Consider the following 25,927-nt stretch of genomic DNA (forward strand, 5'->3'; position numbering starts at 1 on the left):
ACCGCATAATCACAGGATGGAGAGATCTGAAGTTGCATTTTTGGTATGACTAGGAGAGAGCCAACTCAGTGTGACAAAACCTCATCTCTGGACCACTGTGAGCATAAAGGTTTGGAACTGGAGTAGAGGCCATCTTATTCCTCTTTTATTTTTTCCCTCACTTGTTTTTATCCTTTCAAAATATCTTTTTTTTTTTTTTTTTTTTTTTTTTGAGGCTTGCATCTCTCAATGACACATATCACTAGCATTTCCTTATTTCCCCAATAGCTTTTTGTTGTGCTGTGCCTCATTTAAAGTTTTCAGTATATGAGGCCTTCCCTGATCAAACCAGTCAATCTAAAGGGAATCAATCCTAAATATTCATTGATTCTGAAGCTGAAGCTCCAATACTTTGGCCACCTGATGTGAAAAACTGACTCATTATAAAAGACCTTGATGCTGGGAAAGATTGAAGTCAGGAGGAGAAGGAGATGACAGAGGATCAGGTAGTTGGATGGCATCACCAACTTGATGGACATGAGTTTGAACAAGCTCTGGGAGTGATGATGGACAAGGAAGCTTGGCATGCTGCAGTCCATGGGATCAAAAAGAGTTGGACAGGACTGAGCAACTGAACTGAACTGAACTGGTGTCTCAAATGGTAAAGAATCCACCTGCAATGCAGGAGACCCAGGTTCATCCCTGGGTCAGGAAGATCCCCTAGAGAAGGGAATGGCTACCCACTCTGTATTCTTGCCTGGAGAATCCCATAGACAGAGGAGTGGGCTATAGTCAATGGGGTCGCAAAGAGTCAGAAATGACTGAACGACTAAGCACACATGCAGTACTCTACACATGTGATTTATTCCTGAACAAATTAAAGCATTGTGGACATTTACTAGAATAGATCAAGTGGCAGTTTCTCTCTCCCCACTCTCAGAATGTATAAAATCCATAGATTGTTATTTAAGCCAGGCATGGCCCTTGATTACTAAAATAGAGCTGTGGACGGGAACTATTTTCATCTCTCCAATTTTCCCAGATGGAAAGCTATATTCATAAAAGGGTTTAAGGTCATACCTATTTAGTATTAAAAATGTCTCCTCACTCAGAAAGCTTTCACCAGGGCTTCCCAAGAATGACTTTCATTTTTGCCTGGCAAGCAACTTATTAATTCTAGACTTCATATATCCTTTCTAATTTCCTTTTCATAGATCCATTTTTAAAGTGTCAAAACTGCCATGGCATATTCTCAGTGGAAATTCATCATGTTTGAAGCAGTGTCACCAGTGATTCTTACCAAGTAGCCTAGACTTTCCTTTGAGAGCAAAAATGCATGTTTCAAGTACCCTTACTCACTCTAATTCACCCACACACTATTATTTATGCATAAATCACTGTCATCTGAAGTCAGCCTCTCCTCGTTTTAATCACATATTGCAATATGTCATTTTCACATTCTTTGTTTTTTTCTCTTAGAGTCTGGAACACATGTTCTCAATTCTAATGACTTTCAAAGGAAGAACAGCTATTTATTTAAAGAGACTGATTCTAATTTTAGCTTAGACATCTTGATTAAAGTATTGGTCACTTTCTAGTTTTGGTTACCTAAAACTTATCTTTCTTGTAACTTATATTGTGGTTAATATTGGTGGTCAAGAACAATCTCTTAGAGAGATAGAAATACTTGACTGATGTTTTACTTCTCTCATTTTGTAAAACTCTTAAAGAAAAATGAGTGTCAGAAAATTACATTTGGCTAAGTTCAGCTAATAGAGCTGCCTCATCCTCTCCTCCTTTTATTAGCCTAAAATGTGATTTGAGTAACAATGAGTTCTTAGATTTGTGGGCTTCTCAGACAGTAAAGAATCTGCCTTCAGTGCAGGAGATTTGGGTTCGATTCCTGGGTCAAGAAGATCCCCTTTGAAGGAAATGGCAACCTTCTCCAGTATTCCTACCTGGAGAATTCCATGGACAGAGGAGCCTAGCAGGTTACAATCCATGGGGCCACAAAGAGTCGAACATGACTGAACTAGTAACACACTTATGGGTTTCCGAGGTGGCACCAGAGGTACAGAACCTGTCTGCCAATGTAGGACATGTAAGAGGCATGGATTTGATCCCTGCATCGGGAAGATCCCCCGGAGAAGGGCATGGCAACCTCCTCTAGGATTCTGGCCTGGAGAATCCCCATGGACAGAGAGCCTGGTGGGCTACAGTCCGTGGGGTCACAAAAAGCTGTATGCAACTGAAGCAAATGAGCGCACACACACGTCTCTAGCGACTGAGGCAGAGCAGTACAACAGCCAATGGATCTCTGACCTGTACTAGTGTGGAAGACTGGGTTACAACCAAAATATACAACCAATGGATTTTTCTTTACATGGCTCATCAGGTGCCAGTTGACTTGACTATAAGAAAATGTCAGTGTTTAACCCAAAAAACTCAATCATTGTCTTGTCCAGGTCCATAAAAATAATAATTGGTTGATTTAATTTATGGGATTAACAGAGTCAGAATTGCTACCATATTCGGTGTCATGATTTTGTCTCAAAGTATGCTTTTCTTTATTTTTACTGATTTCATAATCTAAATAATGAGAAAATACCAATATAAATTTTTGGGGAACTTGGATCTGAAAAATTATATGACAGAGTAGAAAGACAAAAGTCAAATTATGTGTGTGACTGCCACACATTCATAGTCTGTCTGTGGTGATAGTTCTGCAATATTGTGACTGAAATTAACCATATACTTGAAAACTGGCTAAAATGGTGAATGTTGTTTTACCACAGTTTAAAAGAAAAAAAAACAAGGCTATGATTTATCATAAGGATGAAACTAGCTAATGTATTTAAGTGCCTATTATACTGATCACTTCAGATATAAAGGAAAATTTTGGTTTATAATGAACCCAAAATGTTTCAAGTGTGAAGTTGTGACTTTGTGAAGTATAATATACTATGTGTTTTATTCCAAAATGCAACTGAGAATATTTTGTCCAGCCAAGTTTCAAAAAGTGTATCATTAGCAGTGTTTTTGTCTAGCAGCACAGATAATTTATGATTAATCATAATTTATTAGTTCTTTCAACTAATATTATTGCTAGTGACTATGCTTATCTGTGTGGGTAATTTCTTTCTAGACTTTACAAAGAAATATCTATAAAAATATAACTAAGAATAAGTTACATTGAGTCCTGGGAAAGTCAGTTTCTTTAAAGCATATATAACTATATACATGTTGTATATATATATAGGTGTTCATAATTTTAATTTTTTTACTGAGAAGAAAAATGTGTATGTCTTAACATTAGTAATGGAAATTGACTTTGCATTTTTATGATAAATGATAATTTATAAGGAACTTCAATTTAAATAATACTGTAACTTCTTTATGTTAATATTTAAATAATGATATCACACATTCAAGTACCTGGAATAGTAGCATTTCTCACTTTCTTTTTCTTTCCCCAGTGCTTCTACTGAAGGCTTATTGAATCGTCAATGTATTTCATGTAATTTTATGAAAGAACAATGCACATATTTTGATGCCAGTTTTAGTCCCATGAATCAACATTTTTTATTACTCTGTAAAGGTAATAGTTGATTTCTGTTAAAATTTATTTTATCAATTTTGTTTAATCAGTATCTATTACTATCAGTAGTAATGATTACCCTCAATCTATGATTTTATATTCCTAGTTTACACAAGTTTTTGTTTAAAAGTAATAAATAAGGGTTTTTTTGTAATATAAATTTTATCCATTACTTTATTTAAAAGACAGAAATTGGGAATAAGTCAGTATGTATACAGGTACATGATCAATAAGTGCTATTTTATACAAACCTTTTTAAAAAGTGAATAAACATTTACATTAGCAAAGTCATCCTAGAATAATAAACTAATTTACCTAGACTTTAAGAAAAGCAACACTCTCCTTGTTGAAATAATGGCTTTGTTGTTAAGAAATTTAGGATCTACAAAAATTTAATTCTCTGGGTCTAGCCTCCTTAAATTTTGAGAAAGTGTGTTCACCCCAATTATTTATTCTATACGATAATAGTATGCTAAGTCTTACCTAGTGGTATAGTATGTCTAGGTTACACTAGTAGGAATCATTGTACCTTTAATAGGATACTCTGATGAAATGGGAGATATCTTCTTATAATGCAATGGATTGAGTGTTACAGCTTTAGCTGGTATCTTGTGCAGTCCTGTTTTAAGATACCATGAGGAAAAGAACAATACTTGCTCTTTTTCATTCTTTTTTTCTCTTGACATCTTAAAGAAAGTAATAAAAAAAGAGATGTACTTGTTTGATGACACCAGAGAAAAACCATTAGCCTCCAAATAGAGTTCATTATAGAAGTGAAGTTTCAAGATAACATCTTAAAGTTACAACTGAATTGTCCAGTGTATTTGAAATAGCTATTCCAGTTAATATATTTTTAAATTAATATAAGATTAGCTCCAAAATTTAATTTGTCTTGTGGATGAAATATTTCTAATATGCATGCATTCTTTCTTTCTTGGCTGAGTGGTAAATATAATTTAATCTTGGACGAGAGGGTAGAAGGTCACAGGTTTGGAAATCAACTGACAGATCAGTGACTATTCTATTAAAGACTAGAAGACAGTAGGGTGCATTAGATTGGCTAAAACCATAGAAATATTGAAGTATATGGCATTTTAGAGAAGGGAGGATCTTTAAAATAATCTTGTAAATAGTTTCTTTCCCCATATGTTTTTACTTTTCTGAATAAAATGTGCATAGAAAGGAATGAAATCTAATAATCTGATTTCTATTTCATTATGTTTTAACTATGAAATGCTTGCATGTGGAAAAAAAGAATTCTGTCATCTAACCTTCCAATAGTTATTATTTAGATGTCTTTAAAATGTTTCTACATATATTTCTAAAATCCAGGTCCAGGGGTTCCAGTGGTCAGCCTACATAGCACAGACAACCCAGCAAGTAAGTACATGAACACAACAATGCAGAATAGTCATGGTTGGCACCAGTCTTTGATATGATCTTATTCATTCTGAGTTTCGTACTCTATAGAACCTCTTCAAAGGAGCCCTTAGACTGGGGAAAGAGGCATAGGTACCATCAATATGACCTTGTGTGTGTAAGAGAAATAGTAAAACAAATGGGTCGGGCTGCCTTATAATTGGAGTTGGATCTTATCAACGTATGCCTGAAATGCGGTATCTTCTGTATCTAAATTGACTGAGGAGTGATTGATGAAGTTCATTTAGGTATGTTTCAGCCTATTGACCCATTAGGGCTCTGGTTCATTCTTTCTTGAACCTCATGTAGATTATTTCTCCAGATCAACATACTTATTTTAGAAAAAAATATGAAAAATATATTGTTTCATATACTTTATATCCTATTTATTTTAGTTATCCATGACTAGTTTTACATATTCATTTATGTTTTTCTATATTTATTAAATTGTCCATCATCTATTGAGTGAAGACTTTATTAGGATATATGACAGAAACTGGGTGTTCATTGCTAGTAAGATGTGGTCAATGTGTTTAAGAACTTTAATAGTAAAGAGTATAAGCACAAATATGGTTGAGCTGATCTTAAAAATGAATAGCCAAATTACTTTCTGACTCTCTTTTCCTTATTTTCATCTATCCTTCTTTTCCTTCTTTCATTTAAAATTTTTATTTAATCAATACCCTCATGCTGTAATGATTTATCATAGACTAATCTATTGTGAAAGTTAAAGTCGCTCAGTCATGTCCGATTCTTTGCGACCCCATGGACTATACATGGAATTCTTCAGGCCAGAATACTGGAGTGGGTAGTCTTTCCCTTCTCCAGAGGATCTTCCCAACCCAGGGATTGAACCCAGGTCTCCCACATTGCAGGTGAATTTTTTACCAGCTGAGCCATAAGGGAAGCCCAAGAATACTGGAATGGGTAGCCTAACCCTTCTCCCGCAGATCTTCCCAACCCAGGAATTGAACCTAGGTCTCCTGCATTGCAGGTAGATTCTTTACGTAGATTCTTTACCAACTAAGCTATTGCTTATAGGGAAGCCCATAATCTATTGTAATTTAGGCTTATATTTATTAATACATTTACTCCTCAGAACACCCGTGATATTGTTAATTGTATCACCCACTTTTACAGATGAGGAAACTGAGTCCCAAAGAGGTTAAAAAACTTGGAGAGAGTCAATCTAATATAAAAGATAGCACAGGTGGGAATCAAATAAGACAGTCTGACTCCAGAATAGGGTTTATGATCACCACCGTAAAGCTTATTATATTGTTTTTGTCTCTCTCATGGCATACTTAGTTTTAAGTAGGAGTCTTACTTAAATGCTTTGACTTAAGAGAGAGATGGTATAAAAATGTAATGTTGAAGGACAAATACAATTTTTAGAGGACAGAGGAAGACCATTTACACTTTTCAAATACCACCATATGGAGACATCCAGCCTCATAGAAAAAGACAAAACTTCTAAATAGCTAATGGAGTTTTGTGTGATTTTGGAAATCATTTAGCACATCTTTTAGTTTCTATTTATCAGTGAAAATCCTAAAGAGATTATAGTAAGCATATTAAATCTGTTGAATATTAATACTGAGAGCAACAATAAAGATAATAAGGACAGTATATTTGATTAAAATGGAAAGAGATTGAATTTCACAGATGTAAAAATTAATGTATAAAGTGAGTCTGTCACATATCTTTTGTGGGTATAATCTCATAGAATCTATTTCCTTGTAAAAAAATTAGTAAATGAATTTTCTGTGAGGATGAGATATATTTGCAACACAGGAATTACTTGATAAACAACTATTTGTGTTACATTGCATATTCTGCCAAAATGATGACTTTTTAAAAATTTCCAACCTGAATTTAATTAATTGTATTCTATTGTTAAAAGTCGATGTTGTTGTCTAATAACTTTTGTTACAAATTATGACACACTTTTGTCTAAGGCAAATATTTTATATTTATAAGTAAATTCTGTTAGTCTCAAGATCAAGAAAAAAAAAGGGATTGTAAACAGTAATCAGGTGCTTGATTTTATTTTCAAAAGACAACTATTTATTCATATAAAATTTAAATTTGATTGTAATTAAGTCTTTGGGTTAATGAATCTTCAGGTTAATCTTTATTAAACTAAGTGAAAAGTGTTAGTCGCTCAGTTAAGTCTGAGTCTTTGCAACCCCATGGACTGTATGTAACTCACCAGGCTCCTCTGTCCATTCTCCAAGCAAGAATACTGAAGCAGGTAGCCATTCCGTTCTCCAAGGGATCTTCCCAACCTAGGGATGGAACCTAGGTCTCCTGCATTGCAGGCAGATTCTTTACCATCTGAGTCACCAGGGAAGCCCTCGCTAAATGAATGAATTAGTCATAACTCATTTGGGGACCACATGAAGTAGAATAAAGCATGAAAAGTATATGGAAAAAATGAAAATATATAACAAACATGAAAAACCTTTAAACCCACCAGTTATCCAAAAATGCAAAGTAAAACACTACCAAATATTTTTTCCTAACAAATTAATAATATAAAAAAATTTACATTGCTAATGAGGCTTTTATAACTTTCTGGTAAAAATATAAAGTACAGTAAATCTTTTGGAAAAAAACAGCCATAAGCATTAAATCTTTTGTATCCATTTACCCTATATTTTTCTTTTTTATTGGTTTATACTGAGGAGATAATTCTAAATAGAGAAAATTATAGACATACTACTGATAATAGGGGAAAAAACACACATAATAAAAGGTGGGATTTGTAAATAAACTTTAATGGAGTATTAATTTGTGCTCTGAATATCTTTCATTAGTCTTTTCAGAGCCACTCTTAACTGTTTTTTCTCTCCCATGGTCTCTACCCAAGAAGGATTTTTTTTGGTGACTTAAGTTCTGCTGCTATTTACTGCCAATTGGATTCAGCTAACACAAATCCTACAGGTGACTGAAGAGAGGCAGAAAAGTGGCTTTGGAGTCTGTGTGTCTCCAGCATCATCCCTGTGGAGCCGCCCAGGCTGCTGTGACTCGGGTGAAAGTCTTTCATGCAACCATCTCCAAGTAACTGCTCTCTCTGTGACCCACACACCAAACCACTCTCAGGAGCACTGGGTTGTGTTACTATCCCTTATGATCCCTGTGCCATTTTCCTATATTTGTAAATGGTCCTTTATTAAAATTTCATCAAATTGTTCTAATAAAGTTGCCACTAGTTCCCCACTAGGATTAAAAATAAAAATATGTCTTTAAAAGTCTATTATTCAAAACTGCTTAAGTTATATTTCTAAATGATTGTGCAATTCAAATATTTATGCCACTTAAAAAAAGTATTTAAAATTATATATAAAAATTCTGGAAGACAACGTTTGCAAGCAGTAAAAAGTCTTGCATTTATGTGGCAGCCTTTCAGGTGATTTTTTGTTCTCTTCTCTTGAGTATTTTCCTAATTTTCTACAATGAACATATATTACCTTTAAAATGAAAAAGAAGCCCTTCATTAAAATGTTCAGTGACTTGGAAAATGTATAAATATGCAAAATTTTACTTAGTATTTCAAAAGTCCTTTGTCTCATATTTCTATGATTCTTTTCCTCTTTTATATTTTCATTTTTCCCCTTAACTGTGCATTTATGTTTTATTTCTTTTACTTTAATTTACTTATAGTCTCTTTCCTTTCTTCTTTTTTCTGCATTGTATATTTTTCTTCTCATCCCTCCTTACACTTCCTTTCTACTTTCTTATCTCTCCCTTTTCCCCTTCTTCCCAATTTTCTGTTCTCACTTTATCCTCTTTTCTTCCTCAGTCCCATAATTATATCATGTCTTAATACTGTCTTCTCTTTATAAAGTTCCACAAAACTTTGTATGAAATATGTTTTCTGAATATATCATGAAAAAAATGTTTGCTTTTGAAAATGACTTTATTATCTTTTGTATTTTTTTCCTTAAATAGAATTTTATTTCTCTGTGACCATGGATTGATTTTTTTCCCATAAGCATGATTTAGAAGTAAATTTTCAGCTACCTCTTATCTCGTGTAATTTAATTTTTCCCATTCATTTTTGGTAATAAAAAGGAACCATGATAAATTATTCATATATTAGACTCATATCAATACCTCTAACTCATTTAGTCAACTAGCCATTTTAATACAATAAACTATTTTTCACTCTAAAAATCTTTATCCAATAAAATGATCTCTAGTTAAAGGTATAAAGGAAAAATTTAATAGTCTCTAAAAATTTCTGCTTATGTAGTTAACAAATATCAGATGATTTCTTTTGAATTCAAAATGAATGCTTTTATCTATGCTTAGGTTTATTAAGTGCATTTTTATGACAGGTCTTAAACATTATAAGTACTGAATCCTTAATGAAAGTATATAAAGTGGAAAAGTTCACATTTTATATTTTATAGTTGAGTGGGATAGAGTCCTTGAAAATATACTATTATTTAATAATCAGAAATTTCTTATATTAAGGGGATAGAAGAAATCTCTGGAATCAGCTAATTTCCCAAATTTGTATTATAGAAAATGATACTTATTTACAGGAGAGGTGGTTTGATGTGTCTGAAATTCATATAGTCCAAAGGAAGAATCAGAAAATGTAATGCTTGTAATAGAATATAATAATTTCTCTGGTAGAAGTGGGCCCCATTCAAAAAAAGGGGAAACCTGTGGAAAGCATTTCTGGAAGAAAAATGTGAATGCACAATCATGACACATGAAATATTTACGCTTGCAAGATAAAACCTGTTCAATGTGGCTAGAACGAAACATTTAAGATAAAAACAAAAGATATAGGCTACAGGGCAGGTTGGCACCAGATTGTGAAAGCCTTATATTTCTTCCTAAGGAAATTGTATTCAACAATAAAGTATCAAAGATAAGCCATTGACAATAAAAAATAAATATTCTTATTTGGCCACAGAGTAGATGGAAGTAAACATGGCTAAAAGAAAGAAAGGAAAATAAAATAAAATAATTTTTTTTTTTAAAAACTGTGTAAAATACATGAAATAACACTTCAAACTTGGGACAATAGTCATGATAGGGTCCTGATTCCTAAATGAAAGGAAACAAGTGAGATTAACATTGCAATTGCCCTGGCTTTCTGGCCAGACTTATTTTCTGAAATCTAGTGTAATGAGTCAGAGAAGGCAATGGCACCCCACTCCAGGGCTCTTGCCTGGAAAATCCCATGGACAGAGGAGCCTGGTAGGCTGCAGTCCGTGGGGTCGCGAAGAGTCGGACACGACTGAGTGACTTCACTTTCACGCATTGGAGAAGGAAATGGCAGCCCACTCCAGTGTTCTTGCCTGGAGAATCCCAGGGACGGGGGAGCCATCCATGGCGTGGCACAGAGTCAGACACGACTGAAGTGACTTAGCAGCAGCAGCAGCAATGTAATGAGGAAGAATGAAACAAGTGTATAAGAGTACCTCAGAAACACAATGGAGACAGAAATTGGAACTCTGAAGGGTTGAAGCTTTTGGAATATTGGGAGGGTAGATAACACTGGAACAGAATCCAGGGAGACAGAGAGAACACCAGGGGTCTGCATAGAGCTGTGGGGGATCATCTTCCATCTGTTGCTGAAAACACCTAGCTGAGCATGCATAGGAAGACACTCTGAGCTTGGGAAAGCCGGAACTCACACAGTGCTGGGCTATGTTCCAGTTCCAACTAATCAGAAACCGGAATGTTTAGGAGAGATCCCAGAAGAGTCGTGCTTTCTGTAGTACAGCTCAACGAGTCATAGAACAAGGGCCATTCAAACTCACCTAAATAAAATATTTTTAAAAGCTTTTAAATAATTAAGCTGCCCTCCAAATAGCTTAAACATCTGCTATACAAAGACTAACAATTTACACAGGAACAGAGAACAATGTTTAGAACTCAACAATATAAATATCACAATGGTTAGAATCCAATAAAACATTACTGCTTATGTAAAGAAGCTAGCAAATAAAACTAGTTAGAAAAAGAAGGCCAGTGAATTGAGACAGATTCAGATATGATGAAAATTATGGAATTCCCTGACAAGTACAATAAATTGGCAATTATAAAAATACTGGACGATATTAAGAAAAAATGAATGTAGTGATAAAATAAATAGAATATATTTTAAGTTTAAATATATGAAATTAAAACTTTACAGAAAAATATTACAAGCAAATTAAACACTGCAGAAGAAAATATTAGTGAGTTTGAAACATTATCTATAGAAACTTCGAGACACAGAGAAAAATGGTGAAAGAAATGAACAGAGCCTACTTAACTTAGGCTAATATCCAAATCTATAATATTTTAAACTCAGAATGGAAAAATATATTTGATGAAATATCACCCAAATCCAAATATGATGAAACATATAAAATTCCTCAGCAAACCTCAAGCAGGATACAAAATTAAAAAGACACCCACACATTACATACACAGTAAGAAAGCGAAGAATGACTGCAGACTTCTTATCAGGATAAAGGTATGGGGAAAAATCTTTTGAATACCAATGGAAAGCAAAACAAATCAAAACCAACCTAGAATAACAAACTTTGAAAATATCCTTCAAAAATAAAGCCAAAATAAAGAATCAAGAAGAATAGAAACAAAGAATCTTTTGTCATCAGACTTGCATCTTTAATTAACACAAAGATCAAAGAGGAGTTTACTTATTAGAAAAATAATAATTGGAAAATATTTGAGCCAAATGAAACAAAATGAAAACACAACTAATCTAAGTTTCAGTTCAGTTCAGTTCAGTAGCTGTCGCGTCCGACTCTTTGCGACCCCATGAATCGCAGCACGCCAGGCCTCCCTGTCCGTCACCAACTCCAGAGTTTACTCAAACTCATGTCCATCGAGTCGGTGATGCCATCCAGCCATCTCATCCTCTGTTGTCCCCTTCTCCTCCTGCCCCCAATCCCTCCCAGCATCAGGGTCTTTTCCAATGAGTCAGCTGTTCGCATGAGGTGGCCAAAGTATAGGAGTTTCAGCTTCAGCATTAGTCCTTCCAATGAACACCCAGGACTGATCTCCTTTAGGATGGACTGGTTGGATCTCCTTGCAGTCCAAGGGACTCTCAAGAGTCTTCTCCAACACCACAGTTCAAAAGCATCAATTTTTTGGCGCTCAGCTTTCTTCACAATCCAACTCTCACATCCATACATGACCATTGGAAAAACCATAGCCTTGACCAGACAGACCTTTGTTGGCAAAGTAATGTCTCTGCTTTTTAATATGCTATCTAGGTTGGTCATAACTTTCCTTCCAAGGAGTAAGTGTCTTTTAATTTCATGACTGCAAGCACCATCTGCAGTGATTTTGGAGCCCCAAAAAATAAAGTCTGACACTGCTTCCACTGTTTCCCCATCTATTTCCCATGAGGTGATGGAACCAGATGCCATGATCTTAGTTTTCTGAATGTTGAGCTTTAAGCCAACTTTTTCACTCTCCTCTTTCACTTTCATCAAGAGGCTTTTTAGTTCCTCTTTACTTTCTGCCATAAGGGATATTTAAAATCCTCTGGATGAGGAAATGGCCACCCACTCCAGTTTTGTTGCCTGGGAAATGCCATAGACAGAGGAGCCTGGCAGGCAAGAGTCCATGCAAGTCGCAGAGTTGGACACAACTTAGTGACTAAACAACAACAAAAACATCGTGACTAGAAACAGGTTTATGTCTTTAAATTCTTATTTTATAAAAAAAGGGATCTTTAAAATCAATCATCTAAGAGTCTGCCTTAAGAAACTAGAAAAAGAAGAGCAGATGAATAGAAAGTAAGTTGAAAGAAGGAATTTATAAAGTCAGAGTGGAGATAAATGATATAGAAAATGGATTGGCAGTAGACAAAAGCATATAAAAACCAAAAAAATTTTTAGAAAGAATAAGTAAAATTGATAAAATTTTAGATAGAGCCATAAAAGGAAAAGTGCACTATCATTTTCATTAATGAAATAGATGATGTTAATAACAGCTTCCACAGACATTTGAATGATAGTAATGGAATGTCATAAGTAGTTTTAATGGTGGTGAATTTGACATCTTAGATAAAATGGGTAAATTTCTTAAAAGAAAAATTGCTAACCACTCAAAGAAGAATATGTACAATATATAAATATCCCATTATCTACTAAAATTTTTAATTCACAGTTAGTACTTTTCCCATGGAGAAGGAAATGGCAACCCACTCCAGCATTCTTACATGGAGAATCCCATGAACAGAGAAGGAGACTGGCAGGCTACAGGCCACGGGGTCACAAGAGTTGGACACAACTGAGCAACTAAACCACCACTACCACTCTTCCCACAAAGAAAATTCCCGTTCCAATATCTTCACTGGTACATTCCGAGCAATATTTAATATACTAATACCAAGAACACATAAACTCTCAGAAAATGTAAAACCAGCATTGACTAGGTTCCAAAGCCAACATAGATATAATAAGGACAAAAAAATAAATTTTTCTCAGAATATTGATGCAAAATTCCTTAACTAAATACAAGCAACAAAAATCTAATAACTTATAAAAGGGTAATATATTATGACTACAGGGGGTTTACCTGAGAAATCCATGATTGTTATAACATTTATTAATTAATCAATGCAACTTACTCTATTATCCTGTCAACAACTCAAAGGGTTTAGAAAAAAATTATTTGATTAAAAATGAAAACAATAATAATAATGAAGTAATAATAAAAACTAAAAAAGAAGAAATAAATGATTTAGCTTAATGATTGTTATCTACAAAAATACTACAACTGATATCATATTAATACTTGATGTTGAAGACAATGCATTTCTCCCAAGACTGGGTAAAAGTAAAGAGTGTTTGCTATCACGGCCTAATTGGAACATTGTATTAGAAGACAATTAAATAAGGCAAGAAAAAGAAATATAGGTAAAAAACTTACCTTTATTTGAAGAGGATACACTTGTAAGCAAAACAGAAATCAAATAAAAAATATGGAATCCACATCAATTCAGTTCAGTTCAGTTGCTCAGTCATGTCCGACTCTTTGCGACCCCATGAACTGCAGCACGCCAGGTATCCCTGCCCAAAACCAACTCCCGGAGCCCACCAAACTCATGTCCATTGACTCAGTGATGCCATCCAACCATTCATCTTCTGCCATCCCCTTCTCCTCCTGCCCTCAATCTTTCCCAGCTTCAGGGTCTCTTCAAATGAGTCAACTCTTTACATCAGGTGGCCAAAGTATTGGAGTTTCAGCTTCAACATCAGACCCTCTAATGAAGACCCAGAACTGATCTCCTTTAGGATGGACTGGTTGGATCTCCTTGCAGTCCAAGGGGCTCTCAAGGGTCTTCTCCAACACCGCAGTTCAAAAGCATCAGTTCTTTGGTGCTCAGCTTTCTTTATAGTCCAACTCTCACATCCATACATGACCACTGGAAAAATCATAGCCTTGATTAGATGGACCTTTGTTGGTAAAGTAATGTCTCTGCTTTTTAATATGCTGTCTAGGTTGATCATAACTTTCCTTCCAAGGAGTAAGCGTCTTTTAATTTCATGGCTGCAGTCACCATCTGCAGTGATTTTGGAGCCCCCAAAACTAAAGTCAGTCACTCTTTCCACTATTTCCCCATCTATTTCCCATGAGGTGATGGAACCAGATGCCATGGTCTTAGTTTTCTGAATGTTGAGCTTTAAGCCAACTTTTTCACTCTCCTCTTTCACTTTCATCAAGAGGCTCTTTAGTTCCACTTCACTTTCTGCCATAAGGGTGGTGTCATCTGCATATCTGAGGTTATTGGTATTTCTTCTGGCAATCTTTATTCTAGCTTGTGCTTCCTCCAGCCCAGCGTTTCTCATGATGTACTCTGCATATAAGTTAAATAAGCCGGGTGACAATATACAGCCTTGATGTACTCCTTTTCCTATTTGGAACCTGTCTGTTGTTCCATGTCCAGTTATAACTGTTGTTTCCTGACCTGCATACAGGTTTTTCAAGAGGCAGGTCAGGTGGTCTGGTATTCCCAGCTCTTTCAGAATTTTCCACAGTTTATTATGATCCACACAAAGGCTTTGGCATAGTCAATAAAGCAGAAGTAGATGTTTTTCTGGAACTCTCTTGCTTTTTCAATGATGCTCATAGTAATTTTAGAAATAATGAAGGAATTTATCATGATTATTACGTGTATAGGTTAATATACAAATATCACCTATTTTATATACTATAAGGCAATGCAAATGTAAAAATAGATCTAAATAACCATTTTAAATATTGTCAAGAACTATACACTATCCTATAATACATGTAATAAATATGTGTCAGTGTCCTAAAATGAAAGCAAACATTTCCAAAAGAAATTAAAGAGACAAATATATATATATATATGTATGTATGTATGTGTACACACATATAGTTACTTATGGATTAAAGAGTTCACCATTTTTATATATAAAATATCCCCAATAAATCAATATATTTAACATGTCAATCAAAATTCCAGCAAGTTACTGATGCTTCCTTCACTTCACGTTTTGTCGATTCTTTGTCTCTCTCTTTTTCTTTTCTGGGTGTTTTATTTTTTATGTTGTCTATCACTATATCATCAAATATAGTTAATTAATCTTTCTTAGCAGTATCTAATATGATATTAATCCCATCCAGTATTTTTTCATCTTAGATTTTATAATTTTTATGTGCCTCAAATTTTTGTTTTTTGATTTTAGAATTTTAGCTTATTTCTTTTTAAACTGCTTTTTTTTCATACTTCTCCCTAATATCCTCATTTTTTTTAACTTACTGAACGCACAGAATCTAAAATATGTTTTAATTTCATTGTCTATGCATTCCATGCATCTGTGGCATTTCTGGATTCTTTCTATTGAATAAAATCTGTACTCATCAAGGGTGATGTTTTCCTAATTTTCTGCATGCTTAGTAATTTTGTATTCAAATTCAGCCACAGTGAATTTAAGTCATTGAATGCTAGATATTTTTGTATTATTTTCAATATATTTTTAAACAGAACAATAGAATGATCAGATTTACATTTTGAAAATGTAAACACGTTCCAAGTATAGGGCAACTGGAGACAATTTCACTAAAATAAGGAGGCCCAGTTAGAAACTACTGCAGTAATCCAAGAGCAAAATTATGAGAGGTTAAAAGGTGCCTAGGGCTTCCTTGGCAGCTCAGATGGTAAGAAATCTGCCTCCAATGCAGGAGACCCAGCTTCAATTCCTGGTTTGGGATGATCCCCTTGAGAAGGGAATGGCAACCCACGCCAGTATTCTTGCCTACAGAATTCCATGGACAGAGGAGTCTGGTGGGCTACAGTCCATGGGTTCCCAGAGAGTCAAACACCAATGAATGACTAACACTTTCACAATTAGTGCCTAGCATGGTGCCTATCAAATGGTAATGCTGGATAATTATTTGTGTTGCATTGATTCTTACTCTAATTATTTCCACTACCCTTTCTGATTTATAGAATATTTTATTTTGGAAAGCAATTCTATGCTGAAGGAAGCTATCCTGAAAAAGAAGATAGTAAAGTCAGAAATTAAAATGCTTCATATTGATGACTATGGTAAAGTTTTGTGCATGCTTTATCACTCAAGAACAGCTTTCTCTGTACCTTATAGTTTTACATGTAAATTACTCTCCATCTTTAATATTTTGCTCTTTCTTTAAAAGAACTTCCTTTACAGTTGTCCTTTCCCAAAGATTTTACGGACCGAAACCAGTATGCTCTTCTGTTAATAATGTAAGTATTTTATTTGTTTTTGAAATAAAGGAATCTAAAGAGTTTAGTTTTTTTTTTTTTTTTTTTTCTGTCCCACATGCCAATATTCTGGTTAAAAAACAACAGAAGAAATCCCATGTGTGTAGTTAAGCAAGACAGCTCTCAGTTGTGTGAGTTCCCCAAGGACACTACCACTAAATAATATGGAAGTGTGCATAATTGTTTTTGCTTCTGTATTATACAGTGTTGTTAACTATAGGCACAGTGAGTCAAGCCTGCTTTTTAGATGAAATGAAATAACATATAAAGTGTCTAATAAAAATGACTTTTATAACTATTGTGATTATAATTCATTATTTTATGCAGATTGCATTAATTTAGATATTTTGATAAATAGAAACAATTTATCATTTCATTTTAATAAGCAGATAATACAGAAAATGCAATAGTTAATGGTTTTACTTCCTCTGTTGTTTATTCTTAACTGTAATACCATGACCTAACTTTCTCCTTTGTCACTTATGACCAGAGGCCCAAAAAGTTCTTCGCATCTTCCTGAAGAAGTTGTTATTTGCTCTTATGTTAACTCCTTCTTCTGTAACTTCTCTTTCATTTAGTTCTTTTTAATTCTCTCTTTTTTTATTGAAGTATAGTTGAGTTATGTTTCATGTATACAGCAAAGCTTTATATATGTTCTTTTTCAGATTCTTTTCCATTAGGGATTATTAAAAGATATTTACTATAGTTCCGTATGTTCCTTGTTGCTTATCTATTTTATATATAATAGTGTGTATATGTTAATGCTAAACCCTTAATCTATGCTTCTTCCTCCCTCTCCTCTTTAGTAACTATAAATTTGTTTTCTGTGAGTCTATTTCTCTTTTGTAAATAAATTCCTTTATATCATTTTTTTAAGATTCCACATATAAGTGATATCATATGACATTTTTGTCTTTCTCTGGCTTATGTCATTTAGTATGATAATCTCTATTTGCATCCATGCTGCTACAAATGTCATTATTTCATTCCTTTCTGTGGCTGAATATTCATTTCTTATTTGAAGTATATGTGTGATTTATTGGGAAAAATATCTCAGGCACTAAAATGAGAACAAAATGGAAAAAAAATTCTCACCCTCATCTTCTGTCTCATTATACTTCCTTTTGGGAAAAGAGATTGTTCTTTTTATTCACTGAGAAATAAGGCTTCTCAGGGGAAAGGAGCCTAGTAGGCATCTTTCCTTGAAGCATGACTTAACATATGCAGGGGGACATATTGACAGTTCTTCCATTTGGTATATCCCCCACTTTGGGGGAAATTGTAGACAAGAGTTCTAATTCTCTTTGTAGCTTTGAGTCAAAGAATCCATCTAGCTTGTCCTACCATCAGATTTGTGCTTTGATCTGAGTGATTTTTAGTTCATGAGAGGACTATGAAGAATAACCCAAGACTCAACTCTCTTATTAGAAAGAGTCAAGTCATTTTAGAGGCAGGAGAGTAAAGACACTGGTTTAGAAATAAGATAGCCCTAGGTTCTAATCTGAGTTCAAAGATTTACCAGTATACTCTTTAATTTTTTAAGTTTCAGTTTCCTTACAAATAAATTGAAGACAATAATGTGGAGTAATTTGGATAAACATGTCACCATAGTGTCTGGAAGAGCATAAATATTTGCACTTAGTGTTTAATAAATTTTAAACATAAATATAATTATTATTAATAGTAATAGTCTTTTTAATATTTAAAAGTATCAATATAGATATTTAATACTATATTTTAGCATCCATAAAATTATTTAATAGACATTATTAAAGCAATTAAAATAATATAGTTAGGCCTATAGAGTTTACATTGCTACTATTTTTGATAATGAAGAAAATAAAAATGAGTATTAATTCATTATTTTTCATTTGTTTTCATGTGCTGACTATACTAAATATTAATTTACTTTATCCAAACTCCTTGATTTTCACAGTTAAATTCTCAGAAATTTCACAGAATATGACTTACAAAGCCCAACTGAGGAGTTTTTTATTTTATATTTAAAAAATGATCTATTACTTTGAGCTACATGATCATTCCTAAAATATTTAAGTTTGGAAATCCATATAGGTCAGAATGGTTTTAAGTGTTTTTTTTAAGTGTTATTTGATAAAGTGTTGGAGAAGGAAACAGCAACCCGCTCCAGTATTCTTGCCTAGAGAATCCTGTGGACAGTAGAGCCTGCTGGGCTGCTGTCTATTGGGTTGCACAGAGTCAGACACGACTGAAGTGACTTAGCATGCATGCATGCATTGGAGAAGGAAATGGCAACCCACTCCAGTATTCTCGTCTGGAGAATCTCAGGGATGGAGGAGCCTGGTGGGCTGCCATCTATGGAGTCGCACAGAGTCGCACACAACTGAAGTGACTTAGCAACAGCAGTAGCAGATAAAGTGTCTTTTAAGTGTTAGATTGTTTATAATACAATATATACATTATATAAATGTATATAAATATATATGACTATATTATGTTTATATAAATATAATATATAAATTATATAAAATATAATCTAAAATTAGATTGTTTATAATATAAGGGCATTTGTTCCCCTTAAGTCTGTGTTCAGTGATAAGTAAACTCCCCACTCTAAAAAATAAAATAATAATAATTTTTTTTCCTTAAGTGGGAAATTTGATAGTCGAGAATAATAAAACAAGTAACTATTACTTTAAATGAGGCTAAGAAATGATTTAGTGATTTTGGTATCACTACTTTATTGCTATTCTGTGTAGTGCATCTATTACCTGACAGACCCTGAATCACTTCCTCATCCATAGAGATGCATTTACATCCAGGAAGTTCTATAATGAATGCATAATTGGAGACCAGCTGCAGAAATCTGAAGAGGTGAAGGAAAATTGGCCTTGAAGGAAGTAGCCTCTAGCCATTTGCAATCCTCTTTCTGCTAAGTCTTCATTATGGAACCTCAGAAGAAATGATCCTCTGATGACCTCTCTGTAGCCATATTTTCTGAAACTCAAACCTAATTTCATGATATTGAAAGTACAGGTGAATCAATGGCAACTGAATATTTTACTGTAATAGAAAATATAAGAAGCATAGCCTTGACAAATGTTTCTAGTAGCCTCTGTGTGGTCATGACCCTTTTTGCATTTCCTACTCCCCTGTTGTCCTTCTGGATGCCTAAATGTCTTTCTCTAGTATTTCTCTGTAGTGTAATAGTGAGTACTTAAGAACCCAGTAGTCTGTATTCATATTTATACCTATTCTATTTCCATCTAGTCTATAGTACAGATGCTGTATTCATCCGTATCCATTTCAGCATATATGGCTTTGAATTATTATTTCTTAGTGTGTGAAAGTGTTAGTCACTCAGTCATGTCCGACTCTGCAACCCCATGGGGGTGTAGCCACAAGACTCCTCTATCCATGGAATTCTCTAGGCAAAGATACTGGAGTGAGCAGCCATTCCCTGCTCCAGTGGTCTTCCAAACCCGGGGATCAAACCAAGGCCTCTGCCTTGCAGGCAGATTCTTTACTGTCTGAACCACCTTATGTTATTCTTATTTTCTAATCCTATATTTGTAATTTAGTATAATACACATTTACTCTGTTGCTTTTGTGTGTAAGAAGCTGTGCTAATGGCTGAGAGGAGATAAAAAGGTTACAAGCATCTTGAAATCTGTAATCATTTTTTAAGATCTTATCTCCACAGTAGCTAGCACACATAGAGGAACGTTATGAAACTTAGGAACCTTACTGACTAAACTGTAATTTTTTTAATAGTCCAAGACTGAATATTACAGCTAAAGATGTTGAAGGTGTTTATTTGTTAAATAGATGAATATGAATGTAAAGGCCTACCACCTGGAAAGAAGCAGTGTAAACAGATGTACTATTTATTACAGAAGTTTTTTTTCTTTGTTTGTGTGTTCCTGAAGACAAGTATAGCAAGCTAAGGAGTTTAATTCAGTACCAAGAAATCATCATGTCTTCCTATTTGCTTTTTTTCTAAATATATATTTGTTTTATTTATGTTAACTTGCAATGGGTTTGTTGTGATTATTTTTATTTATGTCTTCTTATTTTCTGCTCTTTCATGTTCAGCTTATCCATGCCACTCTTGATAAAGGTCTAATGCAGGGAGACAGTGACTGTTCAACAAATTACATTAGTTTCCAGAATGCAACACTCTCTTATGCTCTTATGACATAGTTCCATCTCACTGAATTCATCTTCCCTGAAATTATAATGAATTCTTATTCATCTATTGTCTTATCTTCCTGAAGCTTTCTTTCACCATGCTCATCAGCCCATCTAACAATCTCAAATCTATTGCTCCTCTGACAGTGACAGCCTTCTGTTCAAAGTCTTCACATATATCTTGAACAATGTTGATCCAGCAGTTACTTTTCCAACTCATCCTAATTTTATGAGGATATTTTTAACATACTATTTAGGGAATTTCTGACTGTCACTAGATTTTGCACCAATGTTTCTGAAGAAAAATCCACAATCTAGAAGTAAATATCCAGATAAATAATTTGTAGAATGAAATTATTGCATCATGAAATATTTTAGCATCCTAAGAAGAGAGAGATGTTAAAATTTTTATTTTACATATTCCATATATTAAATTATACCTTACTTATTTGTGTATTCCTCCTAGCAACTAGTTTTTGCAGTCACTACTGAAGCATGCATTGAGTGAGTAGGTAGATAATGTAGAGAAATCAGATGATCTTGGATATTACCACAATGCCCCACTGTGTCATTTTAATTTGAGAGTACTACTCATTTTTATCTAGTATTTTTATTATTTAATCAGTGTTATTCATATCAGAGTCCTACAACTTTGTCATTTTAATGGAACTGAGCAGTTTGTCAGCTCTTTTGTATAGTTAATCTGTTAAAAAGCAGGATATAATTAATTGATACATTGGATAATCCAGCTACGCATCTCCAGCAGTCAAGATAACTTCACTACCTTTTTCATACACACATGCTCCTTTCAATAAACAATACAGATATTGTTTAAAGTGTTGAATACCAGAGGTACCTTGTTTTGAGCTTTGAACCTATGGGATCATCCAAGAGCCCACATTCTTCTTCAAGTCCCAGACCAGGAAGATGGTATATCTGGACGAGTCAATTCTAATCTGCCACCCTGCTCTCTACCTACGCTTCCCTTTCAGTGATTAAGTGCTACATCATCTCCTAGTTTTTATCCCACTCTGATGCTGGTATGAATTTTCTGAGATCCATATCTGAAAATGTGGCTCTCCTGGGTAAAATCCTCTCGCTGTTATTCACCAGTTGATTTAAATTTCACATTTCCTAACACAGCATACAAAAAAATCTTCATCTGATTTCCACTTAACTCTCCATCTCATTTTGACTCCATCCACCCTCTAAAGAGAGATGCACTGCTCTAGATATTTTTGAAAACTGTTTTATTTGGGAAATACTAGCTTCTCAATTATTTCTCTGTATCATTTCCCACAATCTTCCAGTACCTTTAGTTTCCTTTTCCAACTGGAAAAGATCTATTAATATTTCAAGCAATACTTTTATATAACTCTACGCACACCTCTATTGTAACATGAAGCCACACTAGGTTACAATACTTGCTTTGCTGCCTCTTCTTTTAAACTATGAACTCATTCTTGATAACAGCTCTTTTTGTATTGTCTTGCCTTAACACAGTATTTATATTCATAAAATATTGATAGAATGAATGAGTGAGTATATAAATGAAGGAGCACATGAATTAGAATAAACAAAGAAATTAATCAACCCTGTTAGTCATCAGGAATGACATGTCATAGTAGAGAAAAAGAGAGAAATAAATGATCTGACAGTTTATAATGTGTTACAATTAGACTTTTGGTTGAGTAAATTTCTCTGCAGTTTTAGTTTCCCTCTCAGAAAAACATGAGGTGAGCTTCTTATTTTCCTTACAATCTTTCTGCATAAAGCTAAATAATTGGTTTCTGTACTATCTTTTCACTATTTCTCTTTTGCTTATTGAGATTATCTTCTTAAAGTAATAGGATTTAATAATAGCTACTATTTATTGCTTATTGTACAAGGGACATCATGCTAAGGATGTATAAATACCATTTTTAATCCTTACAGAAACCAAGTGAGATAAATATAATTGTCCTCAGTTTAACACAAGGAAACCATGAATTTATATAATATATAAATCCAAGATCATGAACAGGACAAAATTAGGGTTTGAACTCAAGGTGTTTTTAATTTACTTTTCTAACCAGAAAGCTCTGCTGTTTCTATTACATAGTAGTCTACCTATATATCCTATTATATGATAATTATCACTGGAAGACTATCAGTGATGCTGTCCAGAATCAATAAAGATGTCTCTAAAACCAAAATCACATGAACTTTTGTTCCTTCCATGTAACAGTTTATAATAACCTCTGGAATGTAATATTTTCCACCTGTATCATGTTAATGGTTTGGTGTAAAGTAAAAATTCCAAAAATCTGGAGTAAGTTACTAGAAGGTCCACATGAAAGATCAAATACTCAGTCCACATTATTTCATATAATTCCAAATTCTGATCAAAGAATTCACTTTATGGGACTTCTTTCATCTCTTTACTTATTATGTGGCTTCATAGACTTTTGAGCAGATGAGATTGTTAGAAGTAAGCTTGTTTCACTTCCCAAGACTAAAGACATATTTCAAAATTTCTATAACATTATTTGAATATGCACTTGTTCATGCCAAATATATACCCATTTCACTTAAAGATAGCACATTTACTGAAAGTGTTTGGACAAGAGAGGTAGCTAGTACTTGTCTCAAAAAGTCGTTATTACTCCTTTGCTGTGTAAGGAGAGTCAAATTTTAAGTTTCTCCTTTTCTTCATTCTTGTTCATGTTCCTCATTCAAGTGGATATAAAATGTACTCACATTGTAATACCCATGAAATAATTAAGAGAAGTCAGTGGCATTTAATCTTGATAATGGAAATGGAGAAGGTGATCATTGCTTTTTATATTATTCTTGAACAGACTAGACCTTGTTCTTCACAATCTATGGATAATATGTCTTAAGGTCAATATTAAATTCTAGAGTCAGTCTGTCAGTTCAGTCGCTCAGTTGTGTCTGAATCGTTGAGACCCCATGGACTGCAGCATGCCAGGCCTCCCTATCCATCACCAACTCCCAGAGTTTACTCAAATTCATGTCCATTGAGTCGGTGATGCCATCCAACCATCTCATCTTCTGTCGTCCTCTTCTCCTCCTGCCCCCAATCCCTCCCAGCATCAGGGTCTTTTCAAATGAGTCAGCTCTTCGCATCAGGTAGCCAAAGAATTGGAGTTTCAGCTTCAACATCAGTCCTTCCAGTGAATATTCAGGACTGATTTCTTTTAGAATGAACTGGTCGGATCTCCTTGCAGTCAGGGGACTCTCAAGAGTCTTTTCCAAAACCACAGTTCAAAAGCATCAATTCTTCAGTGTTCAGCTTTCTTTATAGTCCAACTCTCACATCCATACATGACTACGGGAAAAACCAAAGCTTTAACTAGACGGACCTTTGTTGGCAAAGTAATGTCTCTGCTTTTTAATATGCTGTCTAGGTTGGTCATAACTTTTCCTCCAAGGAGTAAGCGTCTTTTAATTTCAGGGCTGCAGTCACCATCTGCTGTGATTTTGGGGCCCCAAAAAATAAAATCTACCACTGTCTCCACTGGTTCCTCATCTATTTGCTAGGAAGTGATGGGACCAGATGCCATGATCTTAGTTTTCTGAATGCTGAGCTTTATGCCAGATTGTTCACTCTCCTCTTTCACTTTCATCAAGAGACTCTTTAGTTCATCTTCACTTTTTGCCATAAGGGTGGTGTCATCTACATATATGAAGTTGTTTATATTTCTCCCAGCAATATACTCACCACCAGAAACACAGGCTTAGAAACTGTAAGATGGAGTCTGGTTAGATGCATAAATAAGCTTGTCCATATCAAACACTTGGAGTAACAGGTAAATTTGGCCTTGGAGTAGAGAATGAAGCAGGGCTAAGGCTAATAGAGTTTCACCAAGAGAACACACCGGTCATACAAACACCCTCTTCCAACAACACAAGAGAAGACTACACATGGACATCACGAGATGGTCAACACTGAAATCAGATTGATTATATTCATTGCAGCCAAAGATGGAAAAGCTCTATACAGTCAGCAAAAACAAGACTGGGAGCTGACTGTGGCTCAGATCATGAACTCCTTATTGCCAAATTCAGACTTAAATTGAAGAAAGTAGGGAAAACCACTAGACCACTCAGGTATGACCTAAATAGAATTCCTAATGATTATACAGTGGAAGTGAGAGAGAGATTTAAGGGACTAGATCTGATAGACAGAGTGCCTGAGGAACTATGGACGGAGGTTCATGAAATTGTACAGGAGACGGGGTCAAGACCATCCCAAGAAAAAGATATGCAAAAAAGCAAAATGGCTCTCTGAGGAGGCCTTACAAATAGCTGTGAAAAGAAAAGAAGTGGAAAGCAAAGGAGAAAAGGAAAGATACACCCACTTGAATGCAGAGTTCCAAAGAATAGCAAGGAGAGATAAGAAAGCCTTCCTCAGTGATCAGTGCAAAGAAATAAAGGAACACAATAGAATGGGAATGACTAGAGATCTCTGCAAGAAAATTAGAGATACCAAACGAACATTTCATGCAAAGATGGGCTCAATAAAGGACAGAAGTGGTATGAACCTAACAAGAGCAGAAGATACTAAGAAGAAGTCACAAGAATATACAGAAGAACTGTACAAAAAACATCTTCATGATCCAGATGATCACAATGTTGTGATCACTCACCTAAAGCCAGACATCCTGGAAAGTGAAGTCAAGTGGGCTTTAGGAAGAATCATTAGGAACAAACCTAGTGGAGGTGATGGAATTGCAGTTAAACTATTTCAAATCCTAAAAGGTGATGCTCTGAAAGTGCTGCACTCAATGTGCCAGCAAATTTGGAAAACTCATCAGTGGCCACAGGACTGGAAAAGGTCAGTTTTCATTCCAATCCCAAAGAAAGGCAATGCCAAAGAATGCTCAAACTACCCCACAATTGCACTCATCTCACACACTAGTAGAGTAATGCTCAAAATTCTCCAAACCAGGCTTCAACAATACATGAACTGTGAATTTCCATATGTTCAAGCTGGT

The 25,927-nt window shown here is 34.5% G+C and overlaps 1 protein-coding gene across 2 annotated transcripts in view; it reads left to right on the forward strand.

Annotated features, from left to right (window-relative positions):
• DPP10 (dipeptidyl peptidase like 10) overlaps positions 1-25,927 on the forward strand; it is a 714,846-nt gene that overhangs the window by 659,282 nt on the left and 29,637 nt on the right. For both annotated transcript variants that reach the window (XM_061135190.1, XM_061135191.1), the window contains exons 16-19: positions 3,456-3,577; positions 4,910-4,957; positions 16,464-16,562; positions 16,670-16,739. In XM_061135190.1, coding sequence (XP_060991173.1) covers positions 3,456-3,577; positions 4,910-4,957; positions 16,464-16,562; positions 16,670-16,739 — 339 coding nt within the window. The remainder of the gene's footprint in view (positions 1-3,455; positions 3,578-4,909; positions 4,958-16,463; positions 16,563-16,669; positions 16,740-25,927) is intronic.

This window comes from Dama dama, chromosome 33 (assembly GCF_033118175.1).
Source record: "Dama dama isolate Ldn47 chromosome 33, ASM3311817v1, whole genome shotgun sequence".
NCBI lineage: Eukaryota > Metazoa > Chordata > Mammalia > Artiodactyla > Cervidae > Dama > Dama dama.